Source organism: Rhodamnia argentea, chromosome 11 (genome assembly GCF_020921035.1).
Source record: "Rhodamnia argentea isolate NSW1041297 chromosome 11, ASM2092103v1, whole genome shotgun sequence".
NCBI classification, from domain to species: domain Eukaryota; kingdom Viridiplantae; phylum Streptophyta; class Magnoliopsida; order Myrtales; family Myrtaceae; genus Rhodamnia; species Rhodamnia argentea.
This window is the reverse complement of record NC_063160.1, coordinates 3,814,459-3,839,748: the sequence shown is the minus strand read 5'-3', so window position 1 is coordinate 3,839,748 and position 25,290 is coordinate 3,814,459. Positions and strand designations below refer to the sequence as shown.

The following is a 25,290-nucleotide window of genomic DNA, read 5'->3' as shown; positions in this document are numbered from 1 at the left end:
TTTGCAACCGACGGAGGGAGGAGAAAAAAATAAAGAAATAAAAAATAACAGGGAAAAGAAAAGAAAAATAAAAAATACCTTTTAAAAAATTTAAAAAATTCATTAAATTTATATTGCATTAAAGTACTTCAGCAGTATCAGTTTTTTTATTAAATTATAAGAAACAAGTATTGTATTTTTTGGTTAAATATAGCAATGTCTAATAAATATGGGTCGAATATTAGTCGTTAAATTTATAATGTATGAAAATGAGTCAAAATGTGTCAAATGGATCAATATGAGTCGGACCATCTTTGACCCGACCTACCCGTTTGACACTTCTAATTGAAGGAAAAGTTTCCCCAAACATTGATGGACATGGCTATGGAACATTGGCTTGGGAACATTTACCGTGAATACTAAGATTTTCACTAGAATTATTTCTGCTAGGGGAACTAACTATAACTGCACATTTGATTGTAGTTATTGCTATAAAATTATAGTTCTCTTACAGGTTGATTGCTTGTAAATTATAATAGTGTTTGCTTGCAGTAATAGCTATTACGGTAGCCATCCCTAAAATATCATTCTGTTTTTTAACCCCATACTCTACCGATGTTTTATTGTTACTTATATAATAGCAACATCATTTGTAATTATTCTGACTTATACACATTTATGATTATTCTATAGTTTATTGAATAATATGTAAAATTTTTCTGAACTAAAAATTATGTTGTCTTGATAATACATAATTACTTATCATAGTAAAATCATTAATGACTTAATAATCACCATAATAATATTTGCTCAGTATTAGGTATAATTACATAATTTTCAACAAACTCAATATAATTCACAATATAGTCAGCATCTCAATTACTAGTTATATTAATATGCATAAAATTGTTACACAATTATTATTTCTATCATAGTATTAGTTAAGCTTAACTCGTAATCATTTTTAAAAAAGTGCAAGAAAAGAAAAATAAGAAAAAAGAAAAAATATTAAAAATATTAAAATAATATTAAAAATGTCCACGTCAAGACTAGCCATACCACGTAGCATGTCAGCGATTCTCGATCAAAATTGGTGAAATTACTCAATTGGCACAAGTACAAAATGTTTAGGACTAAATTGACATAAATAAAAAGTTTTAGAACTAAATTGGCACCAATGCAAAAGATTTAAGACTGAATTAATATCAATAAAAAATTTAAGACTGAATTGGCACTAATGCAAAAGATTTAGGACTGAATTGACATAAATGAAATAGATTTAGAACTTTTTTGACACTTTTCCGCTAGCCAAGGATGAATCTTTGTGGCGCCTGATGCGCCTGATGAGTCGAAACACTTGGCCAACCTTCTTTCCCTAGATTGTTTCCAACAATTGTATGGTCAATAACGTCATAACTAAACTTACCACGCCAAATTTGTCATAACTAAACGTACCACGCCAAATTTTGCTGGGAACATCTAGCTCCTTGAACAAGACATAAAATTCACTTTAGCACAACAATTGATTTTGGCCTGACGTGGCCATCATCAGGAGAGCAGCATCGGCTCTAAATCAGTTTGCACAAAGGACTCCGACGCCACTCCTAAAAACAAGTTGTATCAACCCTTCCGCACCTTCAAAGATCCTCTTAAGATGATAATCATCACAATATGTTGAACTGTGCTTCTTCGAATTATATCAATATGCATGTACGGTATACAATTTGGACAAGCATGCTGCAGAAGGCTGATTCGACTATAAATTTATTGCCGACTCTCAGTCCACCTTCTGGCCACTGCTTTGATTTGCCTTCTTAGGATAAAGGAGTGGATCAATAAGGAACTCCTCGATGTGCTTGTACATCTCTTTTGGCTTCTCTTTATTTATCGCATGACCACAATCCTTTATAACCACCAATTGCCCGTTTTCATCCAAATGCCTAGCCAAAGTCATTCGAACCATAGAAAAGGATGCAGGTTATTCCATAAGAAAATCTTCCAAGAGCCATAGAGCAAAAGTAGATCCTCCAGATATTTTGATGCACGTGAACATCGAATTTTCAAACTGAAGTGGTTTTAGATGATTATGAACATTGCTGGTCTGAAGATTTGTTTTCCTCCCATGATGTTGTTTACACAAGCTCTTGTTAGAGAATCAAGCTTTTGAAGAAAGTAGAAAAACCAAAGCAGAGCGTAGAAGGGGAACCTCTTCAATCTGTGACCCAATTCCATTGGAAAGACTTTGTCATGTTCCGCCCAGATTATCAGTGTTGGCTGCATCAGAAAAGATCGAGGGCTTGAGAGGATGCCAAGGAAGAGAGAAGAAATTGACAAAATCATTGTGAATATGTAATGAGTAAATTGCATGAGTCCGATAGAGAGGACAGAGATTTCAAGAGAAAGACACCTGAGTTATTTTGGGAAGATTAGATGTCTTCCTATCTTTGTACAAAGCATTGACCAGCCCTATCCTTTCTTGAAGGTGCTCCTTCCACATAACCTGCAGACAATCATTCTGACCTATGTTGAAATGCCACAGAACTTGAGTGATCGAGATAAACTTTTCCTATATTGCCTGTGAGAAGCATCATCAAATAAAAATATTTCGCTTTTCATAAGTCAGTTGAAACAGCACAGCTAAGATTGATGACAATGAGAGTTATCATTTTACATCACAAGGCGCTGTTTAATCTCTAGCGGCCTTCATGACTAGACATCATGTGGTCTCAGCTCATAAGGAACAAGCTACTTATTCGTTCTGTCTAGTGTCCAAAATGCTCCAGATAGTCGAGAGCATGGACTAGACAATGCCAATGCAATATTCCTCAGCCTCCAATATGGGTTAGAGGGAAGAAAGCTCCAATAGTCGAGGGCACAATGCTGAAACATAATCCTCGTTCAACCAAATGTTCAGAAGTCCTTGCATGTGTATCGATCCCCATAGAATGGAAAAGTAACATTGTATTGACTCTGTTCGCTAAAAGGAGGACTTCATGTATTAAACATCCACATAAACATGACAAACACTCCAGAGCTGCTAAAACTAGGAAAGAGGCTTTGTTCAATTATAGAATCTAATTCACTCTAAACCTCGTAAACAAGAAACAATAACAATTGTGACACTAGACCACTATGAGCATGGTCAAGAAACGGCTTAGTCATAACATGAAAACAGAGTATAGCCTCATAAGATTTTACTTCCTCATTCGACGTAGCTACTAGCTGATAACCAACTGTAGAAACGTCCATTACAAATCAGGAAAAGGAAGTGTGCTGATTTTGCTAGCAAAGCACACAAACTCTGAACGCTAGGCATCAACTAATCTCTGATTTCTTAGGCAATTGCAAAAACACAAACTCTGAACGCTAGGCATCAACTAATCTCTGATTTCTTAGGCAATTGCAAAAACACAAACTTTAAGCTGAGAGATTTGTAACTTTTCATCAACTTACATCAATATAATCCTGAATTAAGAAAGCGGGCGCTTTCGCCACGGGCTTGTGAAATACGAACTCGAACATCTCATTCACTTTCTCTGGTGTCTGCGGGAACAGCAAAGTCACGGCCTCGTCCACGGTCTTCACCTGCCAAGACCAAATTGCGCCAAGACTCAATTAGTTCCACTATCACAACTCACAAGTATCGAGAAACGGTATGACACGCACTGAATTCCGCAGGAAATACACACAAGGATCATCAATGGACCTAGTCCGTCTACTGTTTATAGGCTCACCTGAAACATCCCCTCGTCCAGGTCCTTCTCCTCCATACACACCCCTGCACAGCACAGAACCAAGTTCTCCACCATCTCCGGGAACTGCGCCGCCAAGCTATACGCGACGAACCCGCCGTAACTTAATCCTACCACGCTCAGTTTCCTCACTCCCTGCGCTTCCAAGACTCCTGCAAAAGCGGGTCAATACGCTAGATTCGAGTCAGTCTTGCTCGAGTCATGTGCTACCGCGTCGTGTCAGAAAATCGACAGTCCCTACCTGCGACGCACTGAGCCTGAAACTGCTCTGTCCGCTCGGGCCGGGTCGTGTGGGAATCGCCGAAGAACAAGAGATCAGGCACGTACACGTTGAATCGGGCGATGAAGGCCGAGATGAACTCGTTCCACTGCCACATTGCGTTGGCTCCGATGCCGTGCAAGAGGAGCAAGTTGGGCTTGCTGGGCTCGCACGTCTTGGGGACCCAACAGTGCATGACCGTGCCGCCGCCGAGGTCAGTGGTGGTCGATTTCAGGCCCGCCAGGAAGAAGGAGAGGCGAAACCATCTGTCCCTCATCGCCGTAAGGCTGAAGCACTTCGCCATCAAGATTTGGGTTCTCTTGTTTCGTCCTCTGCGGGTATCCTCTTGAGTTTTCTTGGGGATTGGCTCGCTTTGGAGGACGAATTGGATGGAAAAATACGGTGGGTTTGATCAAGAAACGAAGAGGGTCTTCATTTTTTCTCAAGAACGTGACAATTGGATTGAGCGGAGATGGAGATTAAGGCAATCTGCTAATTGGGTATCTTCTTCAGTAATGTAGATTTGGTGTTTACTGGGATGAAGATTCGGAGGAGCTCCACGTTTAAGACTTCAAGGGTCGAAAAGAGACAAAAAGTGGGCTCAAGAGACGGAGGTTGAGGAAGAGCCGATGACAGAGGTCCACAAAAGTAGGTGAGACTGGCAATGTTCTCCATATCTTTAGTTGTGCATATCCATAAGGCCCTTAAAAAAACCCAAACTTTAATTCAAATTCCAATTCTGGCTCAAATATTTTTATTTATCTCATAAAAAATGAAATTTAGCACCGACCTTAATCTAACCTAAATTTTTTTTTCGTCTCATGAAAAAACATCAGTTTTTTATTGGTACTTAATTCAAGCCTACGTCAAAGTTTGTCCAATGGTGCTGTTAAATTTTTAACGACACCATTGGATGAAATTTGACGGGGTGTAAATTTAGGTACCAAATGAAGTTGGTGGTTTTTTTTTAGGGGGAAAAAAAGGTTGGACCAAAATCGGGACCCGAGCTAAAGGTAGTGTATTTTTTTAATGAGATGCAAAAAGTGTTTGGTCCAAAATTGGAACTTGAGCCAAAGTTGATGCTTTTTTATGAGACATAAAATGTTAAGGCTAAAATTAAAATCCGAGCTAAAGCTGGTGCTTTTTGAGGAATGAGCCATATCCTTGATTGATCGTATTTGATAATAATTGAAATCGTAATATCTTGTCACATTAGATAGATATTTTATGAAGTATAGATATCTAATGAACTCTTCATTATACACTATGTTCTGCATAATCTCACCTTGGTTTTTTAGCCAAGTTCTATCCTAATTTATTTCGCGTGTGCGACTTCTCGTTTGTCAAATTTCATGAGTAGTTTCTAATTTCATTTTCACGTGAGAAGGGTTGTTAAAAATATCACACATCACTTGTCTTAGGGGTTTATATGCTCTTTATATGTGCGCGGTCTTTCTTCAATTATTAGCTTAAACTTTCAAGATGGACACAAATTTATAACTTCATGCTTTTATTTAGTAGAAGATGACCAAAACAAGCATTGGCTTAAAGACTCGAAAAAGACTATAATTAGAAGCACCATCCCACATGCACTCGAAAGGAGAGATATACCCATAATTTTTCACCAATCCTTTAGCGGTTTCTAAACCTTCATCTTCGAATTTTTCTCCTAATCTTGATGATGGTACTTCTGCTGATACCACTTCAGCAGCTCCTGACATGTTTGCAGCGTTCGAGAATTCTCCACCCTTGGTCATTACATTTTCTTCTGTTCGTCGTTCAGCCATTATAAGTTGAACTTACGTTTATTTTTTTGGCAAGCCTCACTCTTATAGAGAATTTAGCACTAATTCTCTTTGATAGTAAGCAATGACAAATGAATTATAGGCTTTATACAAAATTCATACTCGGGATTTGGTTGATTAGCCCCTTGGAAAGTTTGTTGTAGGTTGTAGATGAGAGTTTAAGATTAAAACAAAGATAGATGGTCTTGTGGAACCCTACAAAACCCGACTAGTAGTAAAAGGTTTTACTCGGGAGCATGGAACTGACTATAATAAGACTTTTGCTCCATTTGCACGTCTTACTTCTGTTCAATTTTTCTTGTCGTCGCATCTACTTAGCGATAGTTTCTACTCCAAATGAATGTTAAAAATGCATTCCTCAATGGTGCCCTTACTGAGGAAGTCTATGTCGAGTCTCCTAGATATAGCTATACTCCCTAAAAAGCTTGTTGATTACGTCGAGCATTATTTGGACTGAATGGGCTCATCATGCATGTTATTCCAAACTTAGCTTGGTCACAAGAGGTTTGGCTTTACATCTAGTCCCATAACCATGTTCTCTATGTTTGGCGAACATCATGGATATATTCTATTGCATTTATATGTACACGACATGGTTATTATTAGTTGTCATCTTGTGGGCATTACAAAGCTCAGTACGATTGACTCGGATTCTTCCATGTATTATCTTTCTCAAGCGAAATGTTCCACTAATCTTATTTCTCAAGAAGGACTTACTGATAAAAAGACTGTTTAACTCCTCTTTGGACTAATGCCATGACAAAGAAGGGGCTCCTCTTTCAAATTGTATACTTTATCGACAAGTTGGCAGGCTTATATATCCCAATGTTACTCATCCGTGTATCACCTATGATGTTCACATTGTCAATCAATTCATTACCGCACCATGTACGACTCACTTTATATGCTAATGTTTGTATATTTTAAACGTTGACATTGCTTTGGGCTTTAAAATTTTAACGTGTGTCCATCTCAAAATTTAAATTAAATTAAAAGTAAAAAATGCACCCAAACATTCGTTTGGAAGTGTCACCTTCACGTGTGATCCACAGATAATCCTTGTCAAGCATAGTTAATAAGGAATTTTTTGTTTTCCTAAATGCTAATTGCTCATATGACAAAAGAAACTGTCAAAATGTTGAAAATGTCACGGCATCTTCTTTCATTACTTAGACTCTATTTATTTCGTGAAAAATAAACAACTTGAAATTATTTTCTTTAAAATGATTATTTTATATCACTTGAAATAACTAACCAATAAAAAATATTTTCATTATCAACAACAATTTATGTCTAAATAATTTCGTAGAAGATGATTTTTTTTTTTTTTCGTTCGTTCGTTTTTGTAAGTGGTATAAACAATTATTTTTTGAAAAATATTTTTTTAATTATGTATTTTTACGAAATAAATGAAGCCTTGATACTCAATTTGGTAAGATGACGACTGCAAGATACAAGTGAAATAGCTTGACGACTTTTGTTTTTTGTTTTTGTTTCTTTTTTAATCCCCATTTTCTAAAATAATTTTGGAGAATCTCTTGAAAGCATTCGTGTCGTTGTCAAAGGACTCCAATGTTGGTGGGAAGTGGGTGACGATGCAGTCGAGGTTAGGCATGTTGTATTTAATATATGAACGGATTCCGTAGATTTCTGCCCAAATATGTCGGGAGCACCGACGAATAAACTCTGGGCAAGGATAAAATCAACCGGCGGTGATAACTCTATTTCACGGTACAGCGACCCTTTTAAGTTCGGGAACAATTCAACTGTCCTCCTCTCATTTGACTATTTAAATTCATAAACAGCGGTCGTGGGCGTTAACCGTCCTATGTGGCGTGATCAATGCTGAAGTAAAAATTTTTATTTTTAAAAAATAAATTTTAATTATTGTAATTATTTTTCATTTTTATTTCTTTCTTTCTTTAATTTTGGCTGGCCCTCACCAGCTGCTATCAAGGGTCGCAGCCCTGGGTGAGGGCCTTCACAGCGTCATTTGTGTCTGGCGAGGCCTTGATGGCCATGGGCAAGGCTATTGCAGCCTCGTCAACCAAAAAAAAAAGGAAAGAAAGAATAATTAAAATAATTAAAATTTTAATTTAAAAAATATCCACGTCGGCGCCGATCATGCCACGTAGGACAGACAATGTCCATGTCATCTATTTTCGGTCAAAATTTATCGGATTGACTTAATTGACATAAACGCAAAAGGTTTAGGATAAAATCAGCACGGTTGAAAGGTTGATGGCTTAATTGTCACCAATGTAATATGTTTAAAACTTTTTCTTATACTTTTGCTCTCAAGCTTGTAAGCTACTTTCGTTGGTTGTTTAAGGTTTTATCGTAGTCTATCACTTCTACATAAAACAAAAAAAAAAGAGAACAAAAAGAGAGGCCAATCCCACAAGTTTGGGTCTGCAGAAGTGAGCCTGCATATATGCTTTGGTTCAAAAGGAGGGTGAGTCCATCTAGACCAATCATTTGGGCGTGCCCTGAGCTTCTGTATGCACTTCACATGTGTCCTTCAAATCAAGTCTGTGAACTAGTCTTGAGTGACCACCTATCGTAACCTTAAAAAAAAAAAAAAAGAGGGAAGACCAAGTGACTCTTTGCTTCAAAGAAGACCCATCAGCTGTGAATTTGAGATTTGATCTTATGTTGCATGTACATGTCCATTAGTCTTCCTTCCATTTAAATCAATTTTCTCCATAGATGAATTTGTATGGGATGAGGCTACTCATTTGCAGTTTAAAAATTAGCTGACATTGATGAAAAATGAAGAGGCACTCTCCACTTCAAGTGGAAGTGAGAAGTTACACAATTACAGTTAAAAATATAATTTCTTTTTTCTATTTATTTATTTATTTATGAAATTACAGCAATATAGGCAGCTTGGTAAAAGCTTTTGCACAAATATATCATATCAAGAGCCACTGTTCCAATAGCCTAGTCAGTATTGACCTTCCATAGCTACTAGAGTATCATTCATTAGATTCTATCAACAGATCGTCCATGGTACTTTTAGTGGCTATTCACGGAACTTGAGAAGGAGGAGAAGATTCATCTACTTTCGAAAGAGATAATTTAACCCATCCGAACTGAAACCTCTTAGTAACTTGAGGAGAAGAGAGCGAAACTGACTCCAAACCGAGTATGTTTTACATGAAGAAGATTTGTTTCTCTTGCCCATCCAACTTCACGCTATAAATTTTCATGGGTTGCGATTTTCCAACCGATAGTGTCCCTCGATCTCATTTGAATCGCCACCAAACTTTGAGCTCATTGTTGGGAAATATCGTCGAATGGGATGAACAACGGAATAAGACTTTGAGACGTGATAACACTCTTTTTAAGTATTTATTTTCCCTACAATGTTGCTAATGGTTTTCGGCAAATATCCTCTAGGATACAATGAAGTCTCGATAAGAATAGCAGATAGCACCTATGATATTTCTCCAAGATCTCACTAGGGAAACAATTGAAAAAACAATGGTTGTATTTCTCATTTGGAAAGAAACAAAAAAAACAAATTGAAAGAAGAAGATTTAATAATTGAATAGAAACAATTAGTAATTTATAGAAAAAATATTTGAAGAGACACAATCTTTCAAATGTTAAGAAGTTATGTCCGAACAGACGCAATATTTTGAAGGTTAAGAAGTTATGTCCGAATAGACATAACCTTTCGAAAGGTTATGCAGTTATATCCGAACAAACATAATTCGGATGCACCTCTTCAAATGTTGTAAGAGCCTTTTGTAATTAGTCGCACTATTTCAATAGGACATAATAGTTATTGTTGTTAGTGCCAAATTTAGTTCACGTGCGCACTCACATCTTTTTGATGCGGGACAAGGCACCTCTTAATTTGTTTTACAAACAAACTACCAACAATCCTTAGCCGCAATCTCGTAGGGAATCGCTCTTGATCATGGGTGTAACCAATTTAAAACTAAGTGGCATTTATTATTTCGCAACCTAAGCGACGCTTTGATTCGATAATTCTTATGCAGAACTATTGAATTGGGAGTTTAGAATTAACAAACTAAAATCCTTTTCTATTATGAGGCTCAACCTAAAATCGGTGAATCGTAGACCCTTGAGAAATCTTATTAATTTCGCTCACCAAGTATTTATGTAAGTTAAAACCTAGTTACACATGTATCGCGAAAAAGAAATTGCTAGCACTCGATGTGATATAGAGAATTAAACCGATGCTATGCGTACAATCCTCTTTCTTCCACCGATAATCCTAAAAACACGCTACGATTAGTCGGACTCGTGGACCGGTCGGCCAGCCATAATAGGCTGAAGAAACCTAATCCGGGCCATGGTCATCCCCAACTCGAGTCAAAGGTTTTTTTTTTTTTTTCCAATTTTTTTCGTTTTTCTTTTGTCAACTTTTTCGCTTTCTTTTTTGTGGGGGTCAAAAAACCCCAATGCTTTTTCTTTTGTCCTTTGCACTTTTCAACCGTACCACGAGAGTATCGAGATCCGTAAAGGATTTCATTTCGAATCTTCGTGCCGTCGGGGTCTCCTGTCAACCACTTCTGTTGCACGTTTATAACATGGGCTCAAGGTCAACTCCAAAGTTATGTACTTCAACATTTGGACTTTTTTTTTTTTTTTTGGTTATTCGTTCAATCAAGTGCATTGACTTTGTAAATGCGAAGGCTTTCTTACAATCGACAGTCGAAAATGCCGATATGGGATGATGCCACGTCGATAGAGAAATATTAGACAATGAAAAATCGTCCATGTTGCCTCCCTTCTCCTCTCTCTCTAATATATCGCCCAACAAAAAAGACCTCTTACTTATTTTAAAAGAAAGGTCCACTAATAGTAACTCGACTAGCTATTGTCACCAATCCCAACCTCATCAACCATCGGCGCCAACTCAGTACAACCACCACTCCGAACCTCATCAGCCGTTGGCCCCAACTTGCCGCTGCCTGCATTCTTTGCTCACCACCCCCTAGACTATTTTGTGATCTCGGTCTCATGCCTACCTCCTACAGAAATCGCTACCATGAGTCGAGGCGTGCAAAGGCCACATGAACAAAGATTTGGATATCACTTTTCACATCCATGGTTACGACCTCTGGTTTCGAGGTTGCGGGGGCCGCTTGACCTTGAGTTAGAGTCGCAATAATCCATCAAAGGAGGCTGGCTAGAGAGAGAGAGAGAGAGAGAGAGAGAGAGAGAGAGAGAGAGAGGGAATGGCCTTTTCGGGTGGTTTAATCATATTAATTACTTGATGAACGACTCTACGGCTCCTTCAAAATGGAATAGATGCTTTGCAAATTCTCCCACTTACAAAAATTAACGTCCTCATCGAAGTCTCCGGAAAGCCTTATGCCAGGGAAGCAATCAACCACACGCCCACTAGAGGGGGTCGAACTTTGATTCCCTTGTTGACAATCCAGCGCTCCCTTAAAGAAGAACTCAAAAGGGGGTCGAGCTTTATTCAATTTCCGGTCGATGTCAACTTCTAAATTACTTCGCATCTCCTCTCTTGCTCAATGTGGAGCTTGTTAAAATGCACATGTGAGCTGTGTTGGACAGGTTTCACATTGAAGAATTGATGTGGTCTTGAATAGTTAATATATCATAGTTAGCATATAGCTTATCGGTTTAAACTTTTAAGTAAAGTTGTACTGACGGGCTTGAACTTGAACTCCATCTTCATGATCTCCCTAGGAGTCTAACCTGGTGGGTGTTACTTGATTATTTTGTGTTAGAGAAGTCCAACAGCGAAGAATTGATAACAAAATCAAAAGTACAAGTGTCAAGTATGTTATATTAGTGAACTCATGATTGGCAATTAATCTGACCGTTACAACAACATAATAACTATATTAGTATAATCACATCCTGCCTGCTTAAATCTTATTTAACATCATAAATAAATTAGTAAAATACAAATGAATAGCTTATGTAAGTAAAAATTTTACACCTAATAATTGTAACGGGTTCTATACCCATGAAACATGATTGACCAATAAAGTAACAGTTTGTACATTCTATCTAATTTGGGGTTTTGGACTTTTTTAGAAAAAACTCTGATGAAAATTGGACTTGATTTTTCTGCCTTTCGGTATGAAAAATCGGATCTACATATTTCCGATTTTTTTTTAAAAAAATCGAAATAGATTTTTTTTTTCCTCTTTCCTCTTTTCTTTTTTATTTCGTTTTCCCTTCTTTCTCGTGATGGTCCCTCCTCTTGGTCTCTGCACTTTTGAGATGTACCGTAGGGGAGGTGACGTTCATAGTGACGTAAATTGAACACATGCAAATGCAACACCCGTGAGGCCTTGACCCTCCCCCACTTCCTCACGAACTCAAACACCCAAAAGTTGATGATCCATTTCGCATATAAAGAGCTCATTCCCCCACCAAATATCTCTCCCTACACGAAACATAAAGACTCTTTTAACACATTGGTAATTCTGTCTCTTGCTCAACGTCCCCAAACGTAAAGAAACGTCACGCAGGCCGAGCGATAGCGAAGAAACCATATGTCGATCGAAGCACTGGCGATGGCGGGCGTTGACCACACGGAATGCGGCATCAAGTGGCAGAATTCCGGTGTGGACGCTGAGCCGCCACCTCCGCATCTGCTGGAGGAAGACGACGATGCATTGAGCTCCGTCGTCAATGCACGAGATTCTCGCCGAAGGAGGAGTTTGGGGATTGATGAAGATCGGCGGATGAAGTTGAAGATGCTCGGATGGGCCAAATATGTCGCTTCCACGCTTGGAATTCCCCTCGAACTCAAAAGGAAAGATGGTCCACTTGGATAAAAAGCATAGTCTCTCTTTTAGATTATTTTGGAGGGTTTCTTATGGGGCTTGTACCGCCATGTAATACCTCTGTGTTTGACTTTTAATCCTCTACATTTGAAGGCTTATATTGGAATGGCCGTAGGAACGCCTTTTTTTTTATGTGCTCATGAAGGGAGAATGAGTCTAGGATGAGCATGTTGCAGATGAAAAACTAAGAACCTACCATATTAAAGCCGGTTCCCAATTGTAAGAACCAGGACTATACTGATTCCAGGGTCGACCCGAGACCGGCCAACATTTTTTTTCCGGTTTCTTTATTTTATTTAATTGCTCTATCATATACAAAATTTTGCATAAGTTCTCAATTAGGACACCATAATGGCATGCTTGTGTTAGAATGCTTGGCCTCATTATTTTTTTGCAAAATTTCTCAATTAAGAAACTTGGAGGTTTGGTTTTCAACCGGGTAAAAACCGGTTCTACTGTAGATCTGGCCTTGAAACTGGTTCAAGGCCAAGAATCGAGAACCCAAACAATCAAGGCTGGTTCCCAAATTTTTTACGTGCGAGCCAAATCAGTCCCCATGTAAACCGCCTCGGAACCAACTGGGCAAGGCTGATGCGGTTCGGTTTCTGAGTTGAGTCGACCGATTGCTCACTCCTAGTGCTTATATAACTGAAACTTCTTGATTGTATCAAAGCTTTGTATATTTGTTATTTTCTTAATTTAGGAAGACAATATATCATCTAATTACACTGATTCACAAAACTCGATGTAGGTAATATGATTGCGAGTTGAGTGACCTGTTATGCTAATAACCGGATCAATCAGTCAAAATTTTCGAGAAGTCAATTTCCAATAAAATGACTATCTTCCGGAGCTTGGATGAAATATGAAAAAGACTCGAAAAATATTTTTTGTTTTTTAATGTGGAAGATGAATGAAATGTTACTTTGTCAATTTCCAATAAAATGAATGAAAAGTATTCAAACACATATCGTTATCTGGAATTAGTTTTATTTCAAAATTGTTAGGCATTTATTTTGGTTTGCGGTTGAACTACCTTGTTTCTCTCTTGCATTTTTGTCACAATGAATGATATGTTGCTTTGAAAAAAAGAAAAAGGGTAAATATCGTGAAAAGGCCCAAATTGATACACTTGTGACAAATTTATCTAAAACTATTTTTTTAACACAAAAATTTCAAATTGGTTCACCTGTGATAAATTTATTTCAAACTGTTTTTTTGATCACCAAAAATCCTAAACTTGTATACCTGTGATAAATTTAACAAAAACTAAATTTTTTTACCACAAAAAACTCTAAACCGGTACACAAGTGACAAATTTACCCCAAAATATTTTCTTTTACCACTAACATATCAAACTGGTACACCTACGACAAATTTTTCCCGAGATGGTACGTTTGTGATAAATAAACCCTCCATTAATTTTTCGTTATATTTTACTATAAAATTATTGAGTTGAATGATACGTGATAGTTGACGGGTGTACCGGTTTGAAATTTTGACTATCTGTTTGTCACAAATGCATCGGTTTGAGGCTCTTCATGGTATTAACTTGATTTAACGAGAACTAAATTTGTCATATTGTGTATCGGTTTGGGATAAATTTACTACGGTCATATCAATTTTGGATTTTTGCTGGTCAAAAAAATAGTTTGGGGTAAATTTACCACAAGCGTTCCAGTTTGAGATTTTTTGTGATAAAAAAAATAGTTTGGGATAAATTTGTCATAAGTGTACCGGTTTATGTACAAGTCCTTGGACGGATAAAGCTAAATTGTTCCGACTTTTATCGCGACAAAGGACGGTAAGAAATTTGGAATCACATATCCTCACCTCAGGTGCGCATCTGCGAGGAAGCACCACAAAATTCTGCGACTCCTTCGCATTGAAGGTACCTCATTCTATGAATATAACATGTTGAACTTCTCATCGTGTCGAAGTTCGACGTAGAAAATTGTTAAGAGTTTAGCCGACTAGAAATCGGAGTTGTCGATTTGATTTGGGCGGAAATACCTTCAAACCCAACTACCTATGAGGAAGATTGTCACAACTTCAGTCGTGCAGCAGCCAAATATGTCAATAACATGTGACGATGGATGAGGTTTAGTTTGTCGTCCTCTTCTTGTCTTTCTACTTTTGCTCGTCTTTCTTTCCTTTTTGTCTCGAGGACAGATGATTCGGAAAAAGGAAAGTACACAGGGCGTTTTGCTGTTGAATTGCAACTACTAGACTAGCTTTAATTTCTTCGGCAGAAATAGAATTCAAGTATCACGTATACTTTTCCTATTACCTCAAAAAAAGAAATGAACTCAGCATCCTACACAGTGAATAATCACAACTCCTAGAACAAATTCCATGAAAAGACACAGCAAATCCAGCATTTTTGTTTCTTCAGTTTCATTCTCCAGGGCCAAGAATTCGAGATTGGTTGCTTCAGGTCTTGAATCAGATCTTCTTGTCGTGAGCCAATCTCTGCAGCCTGAGCTCCTGAAGCAGAGCTCCCAAATCGGACCAGGAAGACCCACCTTCTTCTGCAGCCCCTCTTGCCATCTCTGCAAGTGCTTTCGCCCTCCTCCTCATTTCCTCTGCTTCGTCACCCACCAGGACTCTCTTCACTGCCTCCTCCACTCTCTCGCTCTTCACGCTGTCCCCGATCAACCTCACCCACTGCTTCACCCCGATGTCGACCCCGATCTTGAGCACCCGGGTCACAAACTTCTCGTTGAAGAATTGCTCCGCCGCGACTGGCCAAGTCACCATTGGCACGCCAGCTGTGACCGCCTCTAGCGTCGAGTTCCACCCGCAATGTGTCACGAATCCCCCGATTGCCTCGTGATTGAGAATCAGCACCTGAGAAGCCCAGCCCCTAATGATGAGGCCCTTGTTTTGGATTCTTGATTCGTACCCATCGGGCAACCACTCTTCTTTGCCTTCTTCCACATTCGGGTCCTTCTTCACCACCCAGATGAATTGTTGCCCTGATGCTTCTAGTCCAACTGCAATCTCGTGGAGCTGAGCAGCATTGAAGTTCGCCATGCTTCCGAAGCAAATGTAGATCACTGAGTTGGGTTGCTTCGAGTTGAGCCACTTGAGGCACTCGTGCTGGTCAATGGATGCTTGGTTGCCCCTGTGTGCTTGGTCCTCATTCTCCTTATTGCACAATGAGAGCGGGCCGACGAACCAGGATCGCCTCCCTAGGAATGTCCTGTAATGGTCAGCGTAAGCCGGCTCGAGCTCATAGAAGCTGTTCAGGACGACTCCAAAGCTCCTCTTCTCCGATTCCTTCGCCTCGTTGTAGAACTTGGTGAACTCGGTCTCTTCCCTGAAAAAGTCCGGCAACTGCATCCTGGACATTGTGATTTCTCCGGGGAAGTTGGGGACGACGAAGGGCTCTGACTCGCACGACACCTTCTTCTGAGGCTCATAGAGCCTCACACATTCCATGCCCGCAAGGGAGAAGGCACTTGTCCCGTGGAAAACGAGCCTAGGGATGCCGCACTTGGCTGCGATCTCGGTTGTCCAGGGAAGGAAAATGTCCGAGATTAGACAATCGGGGGCAAGTTTCTCCATCAGCTGCTCGAGCTGTTGGTCCAGCATCATGACGGCTCTCATGAACTGCTTCCGCATTTCCGGCGCAGTGACCTTGTTCAGATTGTCACAGTCTTCTGGCAAGCCGACCTCTTTCAGGGGCAGCATCACCGTGACGACATCGATGTCGAAGCCCGAATCCTTGGGTCTCGCGATGGATTTCAAGAAGGTGGGCTCGTCGTGGGGGGTGGCGACGAGGGTGGACTTGCAGCCTCTGATGGCGAAGAGCTTGGCCATGTCGATCATCGGGATCATGTGGCCCGGAGCCAAGAAAGGGAAGAATAAAATGTGAAGCTGGTGGCTTTCACTACCCATTTGGCCTCTCAGGAGAGTTTCTGCTACAGGAGCGGATTCAGGAATGATGCTGCTGAAGCACAAGAAAGGTTGGGTTGTGATGCTGCTGACTTTTGAAAGCCGAGGTATGTTTTTACACTTCAAACCTAGGACGAATATATAAGGAGCAGGGGTTTGGGACTCAAGAAAGGCAAGTTCGATTTCTCCTATGCTTTAGATGTGTTATACAATTCCTGATTTGGTCACTGGTTTCCGTGTTTGCCTAGAACTTTGGGAGTGCAAAAGAGAACACAAAAAAAGGCTTAGTCTAGAAAAGAAGGTGATTGCTTTTACTTGCTTGTCGGTGTTCTGCAGAGACGTCATGCATGACCAATTCCATCAGAATATGGCTACAGGACATCCCAATTTGGGGAAGGTTCGTCACTTTTTGTGCAAGGTAAAGACACTTTGGGTAAACCAATACGTGGATCAATGAACCTTGGAAGATAGTCATATCTCTTTCCAACTGCAGCAGCGGAGAAAACGCGGGTATCCTGCCCCGATTATGATGCTCGTTTTGGCGATAAAACTTTGTAAACGATTATTTAAGTGCTTCGATTTTTGAAAAACGACCACTTAAATCACTTTAATAATTTTAATTTGCCGAAAAATCTGACGTGGCTCGCCGGAGCCACTTAAATGGGCGTTTTTTAAGAAATTTCTGTTCTAAACTACTTATTTATGAAAAAAAATTTGCTCTAAAATTTATAAAAGTAGAAATTGACAAATGGGTGACGTGAGCCGAAAGAAAAAAAATTACAAAACAAATATTCTGAGCTATGCTATTCATTAACTTTGTTTCGCTGGTTTCAAAAGCAAAATCGTGGAGCTAACATTCTCTCCAAATAGTTTCATTTAACATCACGAAAATCTATTCTTTTTTTCCTGAAAAAAATGAGAAGAAATTGAAATTTTCTCACCTCCCTTAACTTTTGCATTTGTCTTCATCGACACCTAAATTTTGACTACCCATTTTCAGTCATTAATTTTTGCATACAAAACTGGGATTAATCTTAGTCCCTACCAAAAATATTTAATTTACATTCATATAGTTTGCATTAATTTTAGCATACATTTGCACTTGTATTGTATTGGACCGGCAGTGGAAACGGATCTGAAATGGACGGCCGGACTGGGCCGGTATTTAAATGGAAATCGACGAGCCCATAGAGAGTAAAGTGGTCGAATTCCCACAAGACGAAAGGGCCTTTATTTGGTCAAATTTGAACTTAACGAAGTCCATTATACCAATGAGTCCACAAAGATCAAGCCCGTAGACTTGCCAGAATATTGAGCTCATGTCGGGGATCCAAAAGAGACACGCATAAGCCGAAGAGGGAAAAATGACGTTCTTTGAAGAAGCCCTAGCCATCTCCTATATAATAAAGTACATATCACGACAGAATTGGAGGAGGCTGCTCAGAATTGTAATACACCGTAAAAAGAGAGAGATTTCACGGCCACAAAGATTAGCAAAAGGGAAGAGGAATTCATATCTAACACCATTCTTATCATGAATGTATCTCAATCCATCCTTAAGACTCTTACCATGTACTTGATAATATAATTTCTCTATTTTGCATCGTAGCTGTTGTACTGTATTATTCTCAAAGTCTCTAAATGACAGCCACTCATACTGATAAGGACAACATCGATATCTCCATTAATATATTCACACTATTTATCCCAAAAACAAATTCCCCACCAAGAAAACTTTCACGGTTGCAATGGTATCACCCATGTTGACATTGCGCCAAAGAAAAAATAATTATATCTAAAATAGGGATCACAATGTAAAGACACGACAACTTGAGCAATCGGTCCCCACAGCCGCACCACTTTCACTAAACAATAATTTTGCTATCGTGATCGATGAGAGAACAGAGATCGATTTAAGAGAGGGAAGGGAGAGGGAGTTGCAAGCCCTAATTTGCGCTTTAGAAACGAACTTCATTTTTCTCTCTGAAGCAAATTGATTGAACACAAGCCCTAATTGACACCATTGCTAAAATGACTTGTTAAAGATTGAAACAACGTCATTTCCCTTAAAGAGAAACGACTTCGTTTAGCTTAAGAAGGAGACATGGTGGACCATAATTTCCATGTTGGACTTCTATTTATTTTTTTAGTTTCATGTCGTGAAGAAAAATTAATTAGAAAATCCACGTAGGACGTTTTTGCGGAAACGGCACTCAAGTGAATGATTTTGCCCCTATTTGACACTCAAATGATCGAAAAAAAAGTTATGACACTCAAATAAACACTGTACACAAGTTATGACACTCTAGGTGTTCTTATTACGACGTAAAAGTGAACAAATTTCCTAATTGAACGTAGCACATTGTTGACACCTAAATTTTGATTTTTTATTAAATTATTCATTTCAAGCATAAAATGAGAATTAGTTATAGTTCTCACCAAAAATTAATTCCCCATGCATTGCATATTTATCAGTCATGTAGAACTTAATTGAACATAGCAACTGGACCAAACTTAGTCTGAAATTTTCGACTAAGGCTAAAGAGTGTGCCGAAAATTCTAAGAGGGCTTGAGCCTATTTTCAAGTTTAATTCAGCTCACTTTGCTCGCCTAATTGTTAAAGGCTTTTAATTAATTATTCATTTAATTAATTAAAGCCCAATTTGAGTCCGAGAATGCATAATCAAGCCCACAAGAGCATGAAATTGGGCTAGCCCATGACAACCCCTCTTGTGGCCAAAATTATTGAGGAGTTTTAATGAGATCGGACTCTCGAAAATCATAATTTTTAATCTGACGGTCGATGATGAGTCCTACTTCAACTAGGACTAGAAAACCCTTAGTCTATAAATAGAGTGCTAAGCCTAGGGTTTAAGGGGAGGCCACACAATTGTCATCACACGGCACAAGAGTAAAAGACCAGAGAGAAGAGCGGAGCCGCAAAGAGAGAAGAGGAAGAGAGAAGAGGAAAAGAGGGTTGACACTGAAGGAAGCCATCCACGTCCTTGGTGGAGGAAAAGACAAAAAGGAGGAATTCATGTTATGCAATGGAGGTTCTTTGTCTTTACTTTATTTTTATTAATACTTATTCCATGCGAAGAACTCTGCAGATTATCTCTCCAGACGCTGCTGCCCATTCCTTGAAGAGCCAACCACTGCACAATAATCAAGCAAAACGAAGTCCGCAAAACACTAAGAAAGGGAAAAGTCTACCGAAGCAAGCACCAAAAGGAGAATTCTTTTGTTGCTTTATTTTTATCTTCACCTCTTTTTGCAGTGGATCAAAGCCACACAGGAAGACTCTTCCTGCTAATTTCGATCTTTCACCCGAGTCTCCTGGTCAAGAGCTCGCCATTGTTCTTCGGTCCGTGCTACTTCCCTGACGAGCCCTTGATGATCTTTTGTCCTTATTGTTGATCCCGTCCCCCATCGACATGAGGAGGCCTGGCGCTGTCTCACAACATCATCGCCAAGGCCAACCATCGTTACTGTTTTTTCTGACACGAGATGACAACGCAGCTGATGCATCTCTCTCAACTGAGTTGCGAATCAACCTTGCTAGGATTTCCTTACGACGAAGTTTTGGCCATGTTTGTAGCCAGACTTGTTAGTTCAATCGTTACGGAACATTCCTTCTAGCGGCGATCAGTCCCTATGGAGTCTCGCTTCGCTAACGTCCAGAGAGTTTTGCATCTCTTTTTGGAAAAGCAAAGAAGTCAACAATTGGGACATCACACGTGAGTTCGTCAGGAGGAATTTTCTTAGAAAAAGGTGTATTCACGCTCAAAGTTGCTGTCACGAAACAAGCCTTTACCGCCCTTAACGAAGTTCCTAGGCGTGCGAGAACTCCAGTCGATCGGTCCCCTTTTCGATTTTGGTGCGCAATCTTTGAACAAAGTTCAAATTAGGAAATCACAATCGCAAGATAAGGTAAAATTCTATCCCTTGAATGTTAAGATTATCTTGTTTTCCTAATTTGATTTGTTCGAGCATATCTACAAGAACATTTGTTGCCTAATCACGCATGTTTGAAGTTTTTGAATAAATCTTGAGATATCATGCTTATCTTTTTCGGATTCGTGGCATATCTCGTGGTGGTTTGTTTTTGAGGAATCTTAATCTTGATTGTATCCGATAAGATATCGGCATATTCTCTAATTTTAAGTAGATCTTCAATCAAACTTAAGGTTTTTTCAGAAATATTGAACATATCTTTTTGAATTGGGATAATTATAAAAAATATTTCATTTCAAATCCCAAGGGATAATTTTCCTAATTTAAAAGATGTAAATCCTTTGTGGATAGGGGCTTATCCCCTTTAGAATTTCGGCACCTATCTTTAGTTGGCCGACCATTTTTCTTTTTTATTTTTTTTTAAATTTGAATATTTTTAAACAAACATGCTTATAATATATGCTCCCCTCGTGCCTCGTCCCGTCGGAAAATTAAATCACACGCCACATCCATGATCTTATGGAATGAGATGGTGATTTAAATATAGAAATCCGTATTCCGCCCTTTGACGAGAAGGGACGTTGTCTTTCTATATAATTATCCGCATACCGGCTCGAATCCCCGAGTATGTAGCGGATAAAATCTCGCTCCGACCCCGATCTTCGGGAATGAGAAGATTTATCGAAAAATCGGATTCAAAGGTATATTATGGGCATTTTTGTTTAATTTTGTTCAAGTTTGCATTTTCTTTTCATTTCTTTGTTTAATTCGAAAAATACAAAAAAAAAAAAAAAAAAAGAAATCCACATCAATCAATCACAAATGCATTTTCATGAAATCTGGTACCGAAAGGGTGTTAATTAAAAATTAACATAATCAAGTCCCCGAGCCCTAAACCTCCGGTTAGTAGAAAATAAAGTATTCTCTCGTACTTTATTTAGGTATCTAATCTACCTACCAAAAAGATTAGTGGCGGCTCCTACAAAAAAAAATCAAACCTAAGTTGCGAATTGGTAGAGCTTGGGAGAGTCCGTATTAGGTTAGTTAATTCATCTAATTAACCTAATAATCCATGAACCTAAATTAATTTTAAGGTCGCGACACACATATAATTTTCGGCCACCATAATCTTTAAATGGGTTTGGCCAAATTTTTAAGTTATACGGGCTCAATCTAATCAAGCTAAAAAGCCCCCGCCCGACTCCATTAACCTTAGTCCAATCCAATTTATGTGGGCTTAATAAAAAGTGCTCCTAATATGCAGAAGCAAACTAAGAATATTTTTTGTTAGGGAATGAGATGAATTCCTAATTTTTTTTATGTAACAAATGACTACATGAGTCATCAAAGTTTAGAGCCGATAGCAGAAATTGGTGGTGACTTTTGCTCGTCGAGTCGCAAAGGTCTTGGCTATGTCCATCATGGGATTGTGTGGCCTTGAATCATTAATGGCAGAAAGAAAACATGCAGTTGGCTTCTTTCATTCTCAAAAGGAAAAGCATTTTCGATGGGCCTTTTTCTATCTCCTCCTTAGGGTTTTCTCCTCTTCCTCTCCTATTCACCCATCCATCTTCTTCAATCTCCACTGAGGGGAGGGTTTGAGTTAATCTCTCCATCCCTTCTCCGTTTTTTTTTTTTCCTTTGGCTGATTTGGTTATCTATTTTCTTTTTCTTGCTTTCCTCCCCTTCTAGAGAGTTTTTCTCTTTTGATCCACTCTAGATCTAGTCTATATTTGGGATTTTTGCGTGTATGGTTTCTGGGTTTCGCTTCCCTCAAGTTTCGTTGGTGTACAAGTCTTACTCCGAAGGAGATGAGACAAGTTTCGTGAGATTTTCGCTCTCATAGATGTCGGATCTGTGCTCGTTCAACCTTTTTTGCTCTGTATGGCAATGAAATTCTCTAGCCCCTTCATATTGAAAGTACCTCATTCTATGAATATGACATGTTAAACTTCCCACTGTGTCGAAGTTTGGCGTACAAAATTGTCGACTTGAAATCCAAATTGTCGATTTGGTTTGGCCGGAAATACCTTCAAACCCAACTATGTATAAGGGAAGTTACCGCAAGGACCTAACGAATTACTACCTCTCCATCTTTTCTCTAAAATTGTTGCCAAGTGCCTTGTTGCGTACATATCACAACATCAGTTGTGCAACAGCCAAATATATTATCGACATTTGACGATCCTTGAGGTACATCAGAGTTCATGATCATGCATACTTTTTCTATTGCCTCAAAAGAAATGAACTCACATCCTACACATTGAATATTCACAACTCCTAGAATAAATTCCATGAGAAAGAAACAGCAAGTCAAGCATTTTTCGCTACTTATAAACCACAAACACAAACTGAGAATGGAAGATTTCCGTTTCTTCAGTTCTATTCTCTAGGACCAAGAATTCAAGATTGGTTGCTTCAAGTCATGAATCAGATCTTGTCGTGAGCCAATCTCTGCAGTCTGAGTTCCTGAAGCAGAGCTCCCAAATCAGACCAAGAAGACCCACCTTCATGCACAGCCCCTCTTCCCATCTCTGCTAGTGCTTTCGCCCTCCTTCTCATTTCCTCTGCTTCTTCGCCCACCAGGACTCTCTTCACTGCCTCCTCCACTCTCTCGCTCTTCACGCTGTCCCCGATCAACCTCACCCACTGCTTCACCCCGACGTCGACCCCAATCTTGAGCACCCGGGTCACAAACTTCTCATTGAAGAATTGCTCTGCTGCGACCGGCCAAGTCACCATTGGCACCCCGGCCGTGACCGCCTCCAGGGTCGAGTTCCACCCACAATGTGTCACGAAACCCCCGATTGCATAGTGATCAAGAATCAGCACCTGGGGCGCCCAGCCCCTGATGATGAGGCCCTTGTTTCGGATTCTTGATTCATAACCATCAGGCAACCACTCTTCTTTGCCTTCTTCCACATTCGGGTCCTTCTTCACCACCCAGATAAATTGTTGCCCTGATGCTTCTAGTCCGACTGCGATCTCATGAAGCTGAGCAGCATTGAAATTCACCATGCTTCCGAAGCAAATGTAGACCACTGAGTTGGGTTGCTTCGAGTCGAGCCATTTGAGGCACTCGTGCTGGTCAATGGATGCTTGGTTGCCCCTGTGTGCTTTGTCCTCAGGCTCCTTATTGCACAATGAGAGCGGGCCGATGAACCAGGATCGTCTCCCTAGGAATGTCCTGTAATGGTCAGCGTAAGCCGGCTCGAGCTCGTAGAAGCTGTTCAAGACGACTCCAAAGCTCCTCTTCTCCGATTCGATCACCTCCTTGACGAACTTGGTGAACTCAGTCTCGTCCCTGAGAAAGTCCGGCAACTGCATCCTGGACATTGTGATTTCTCCGGGGAAGTTGGGGATGACGAAGGGCTCTGAATCGCACGACACCTTCTTGTGAGGCTCATAGAGCCTCACGCATTTCATGCCTGCAAGGGAGAAGGCACTTGTCCCATGGAAAACGAGCCTAGGGATGCCCCACTTGGCCGCGATCTCGGTTGTCCAGGGAAGGAGAATGTCCGAGATTAGACAATCGGGGGTAAGTTTCTCTATCAGCAGCTCGAGCTGTTGGTCCAGCATCATGACAGCTCTCATGAATTGCTTGCGCATTTCCGGAGCAGTGATCTTGTTCAGATCGTCACAGTCTTCTGGCAAGCCGACCTCTTTCAAGGGCAGCGTCACTGTGACGACATCGATGTCAAATCCTAAATCCTTGGGCCTCGCGATGGATTTCAAGAAGGTGGGCTCGTCATGGGGCGTGGCGACGAGGGTGGACTTGCAGCCTCTGGTGGCGAAGAGCTTGGCCATGTCGAGCATCGGGATCATGTGGCCCGGAGTCATGAAAGGGAAGAAGAAAATGTGAAGCTGGTGGCCTTTGCTACCCATTTGGCCTCTCGGGAGAGTTTCTGCTGCAGGAACGGATTCGGGAATGGTGCTGGTGAAGCACAAGAAAGGTTGGGTGGTGATGCCGCTGACTTTTGAAAGCTGAGGTTTGTTTTCACACTTCAAACCTAGGACAAATTTATAAGGATGGTTTGGGAATAAAGAATTCCTGATTTGTTGACCAGTTTCCGTGTTTGTCAAGGACTTTAGGAGTGCAAAAGTGAAACAAAAAAAAAGCTACGTCTAGAAAGGAGGCTTATTGATTTTACTTACTTGTCCAGTTCTGCAGATACGTCATGCATGACCAATTACGAAAGGTCGGAGAAGGTTCATTACTTTCTGTGCAAGGAAAAGTGACATTGGACCAACCAATACGTGGTCAGTTGAAGCTTCAAACATTCTCAAGTCTCCTTCGGACTGCAGCGGTAAAAGCCCGGCGTCTTTGCCCCAATTGTTATATGAGGCTCGTTTCGGTGACGAGATTTCCCAAATCATTATTTATTTTTTCTGGTGAAAAAACCATTATTTAAGTGCTACGGCTTTTGAAAAATCCATCACACAAATGACTCCGAGGACTTTAATTTGCCCAAAAATCTGACCTGGCTCGCCAGAGTCGCTTAAATGGGCGTTTTTGAGAAGTTTTCTTGTGTTTTTAACTAATGAGGCCGTTTACAAAGTTTTGTGATTGAATTGATTATTTGTAAAGTTTTTTGCTCTAAAATTTATAGAACTGCAATTCGCAAAAGTACGACATGAGCCAAAAGCAAAAATCATAAAGCAAATAATCCAACAAAGCAAAATCATGAAGCAAACATTCTCTCCAAATAATTTTGTTTAAAATCACGAAAATCCATTTGTTTTCCTAAAAAAAAAATGATAAGTAAGTAAAATTTTCTCACCTCCCTTATCCTTTGCATTTGTGTCTTCTCTGACCTTGCTCTCAAAGAGCA

General features: G+C 39.7%; 3 protein-coding genes across 3 annotated transcripts; all 3 read right to left on the bottom strand.

Annotated features, from left to right (window-relative positions):
* Positions 1–1,664: 1,664 nt before the first annotated feature.
* Positions 1,665–4,618, bottom strand: LOC115739414 (uncharacterized hydrolase YugF-like). The gene is made up of 6 exons (XM_030672489.2): positions 3,973–4,618; positions 3,714–3,883; positions 3,433–3,564; positions 2,387–2,479; positions 2,186–2,253; positions 1,665–1,919 (listed from the first exon to the last, which is right to left on the bottom strand). The coding sequence occupies exons 1-6, from the start codon at positions 4,292–4,294 to the stop codon at positions 1,757–1,759; spliced, it is 948 nt and encodes a 315-aa protein (XP_030528349.1). The 5' UTR covers positions 4,295–4,618; the 3' UTR covers positions 1,665–1,756.
* Positions 4,619–14,807: 10,189 nt separating this feature from the next.
* On the bottom strand, positions 14,808–16,662 carry LOC115733275 (scopoletin glucosyltransferase-like). The gene has a single exon (XM_030663937.2). It carries the CDS (start codon positions 16,505–16,507, stop codon positions 15,050–15,052), a length of 1,458 nt encoding a protein of 485 aa, XP_030519797.2. The 5' UTR covers positions 16,508–16,662; the 3' UTR covers positions 14,808–15,049.
* Positions 16,663–22,806: 6,144 nt separating this feature from the next.
* On the bottom strand, positions 22,807–24,497 carry LOC125312802 (scopoletin glucosyltransferase-like). Its single transcript, XM_048272356.1, has one exon. The coding sequence runs from the start codon at positions 24,341–24,343 to the stop codon at positions 22,889–22,891; it is 1,455 nt and encodes a 484-aa protein (XP_048128313.1). The 5' UTR covers positions 24,344–24,497; the 3' UTR covers positions 22,807–22,888.
* Between the last annotated feature and the right edge of the window lie 793 nt (positions 24,498–25,290).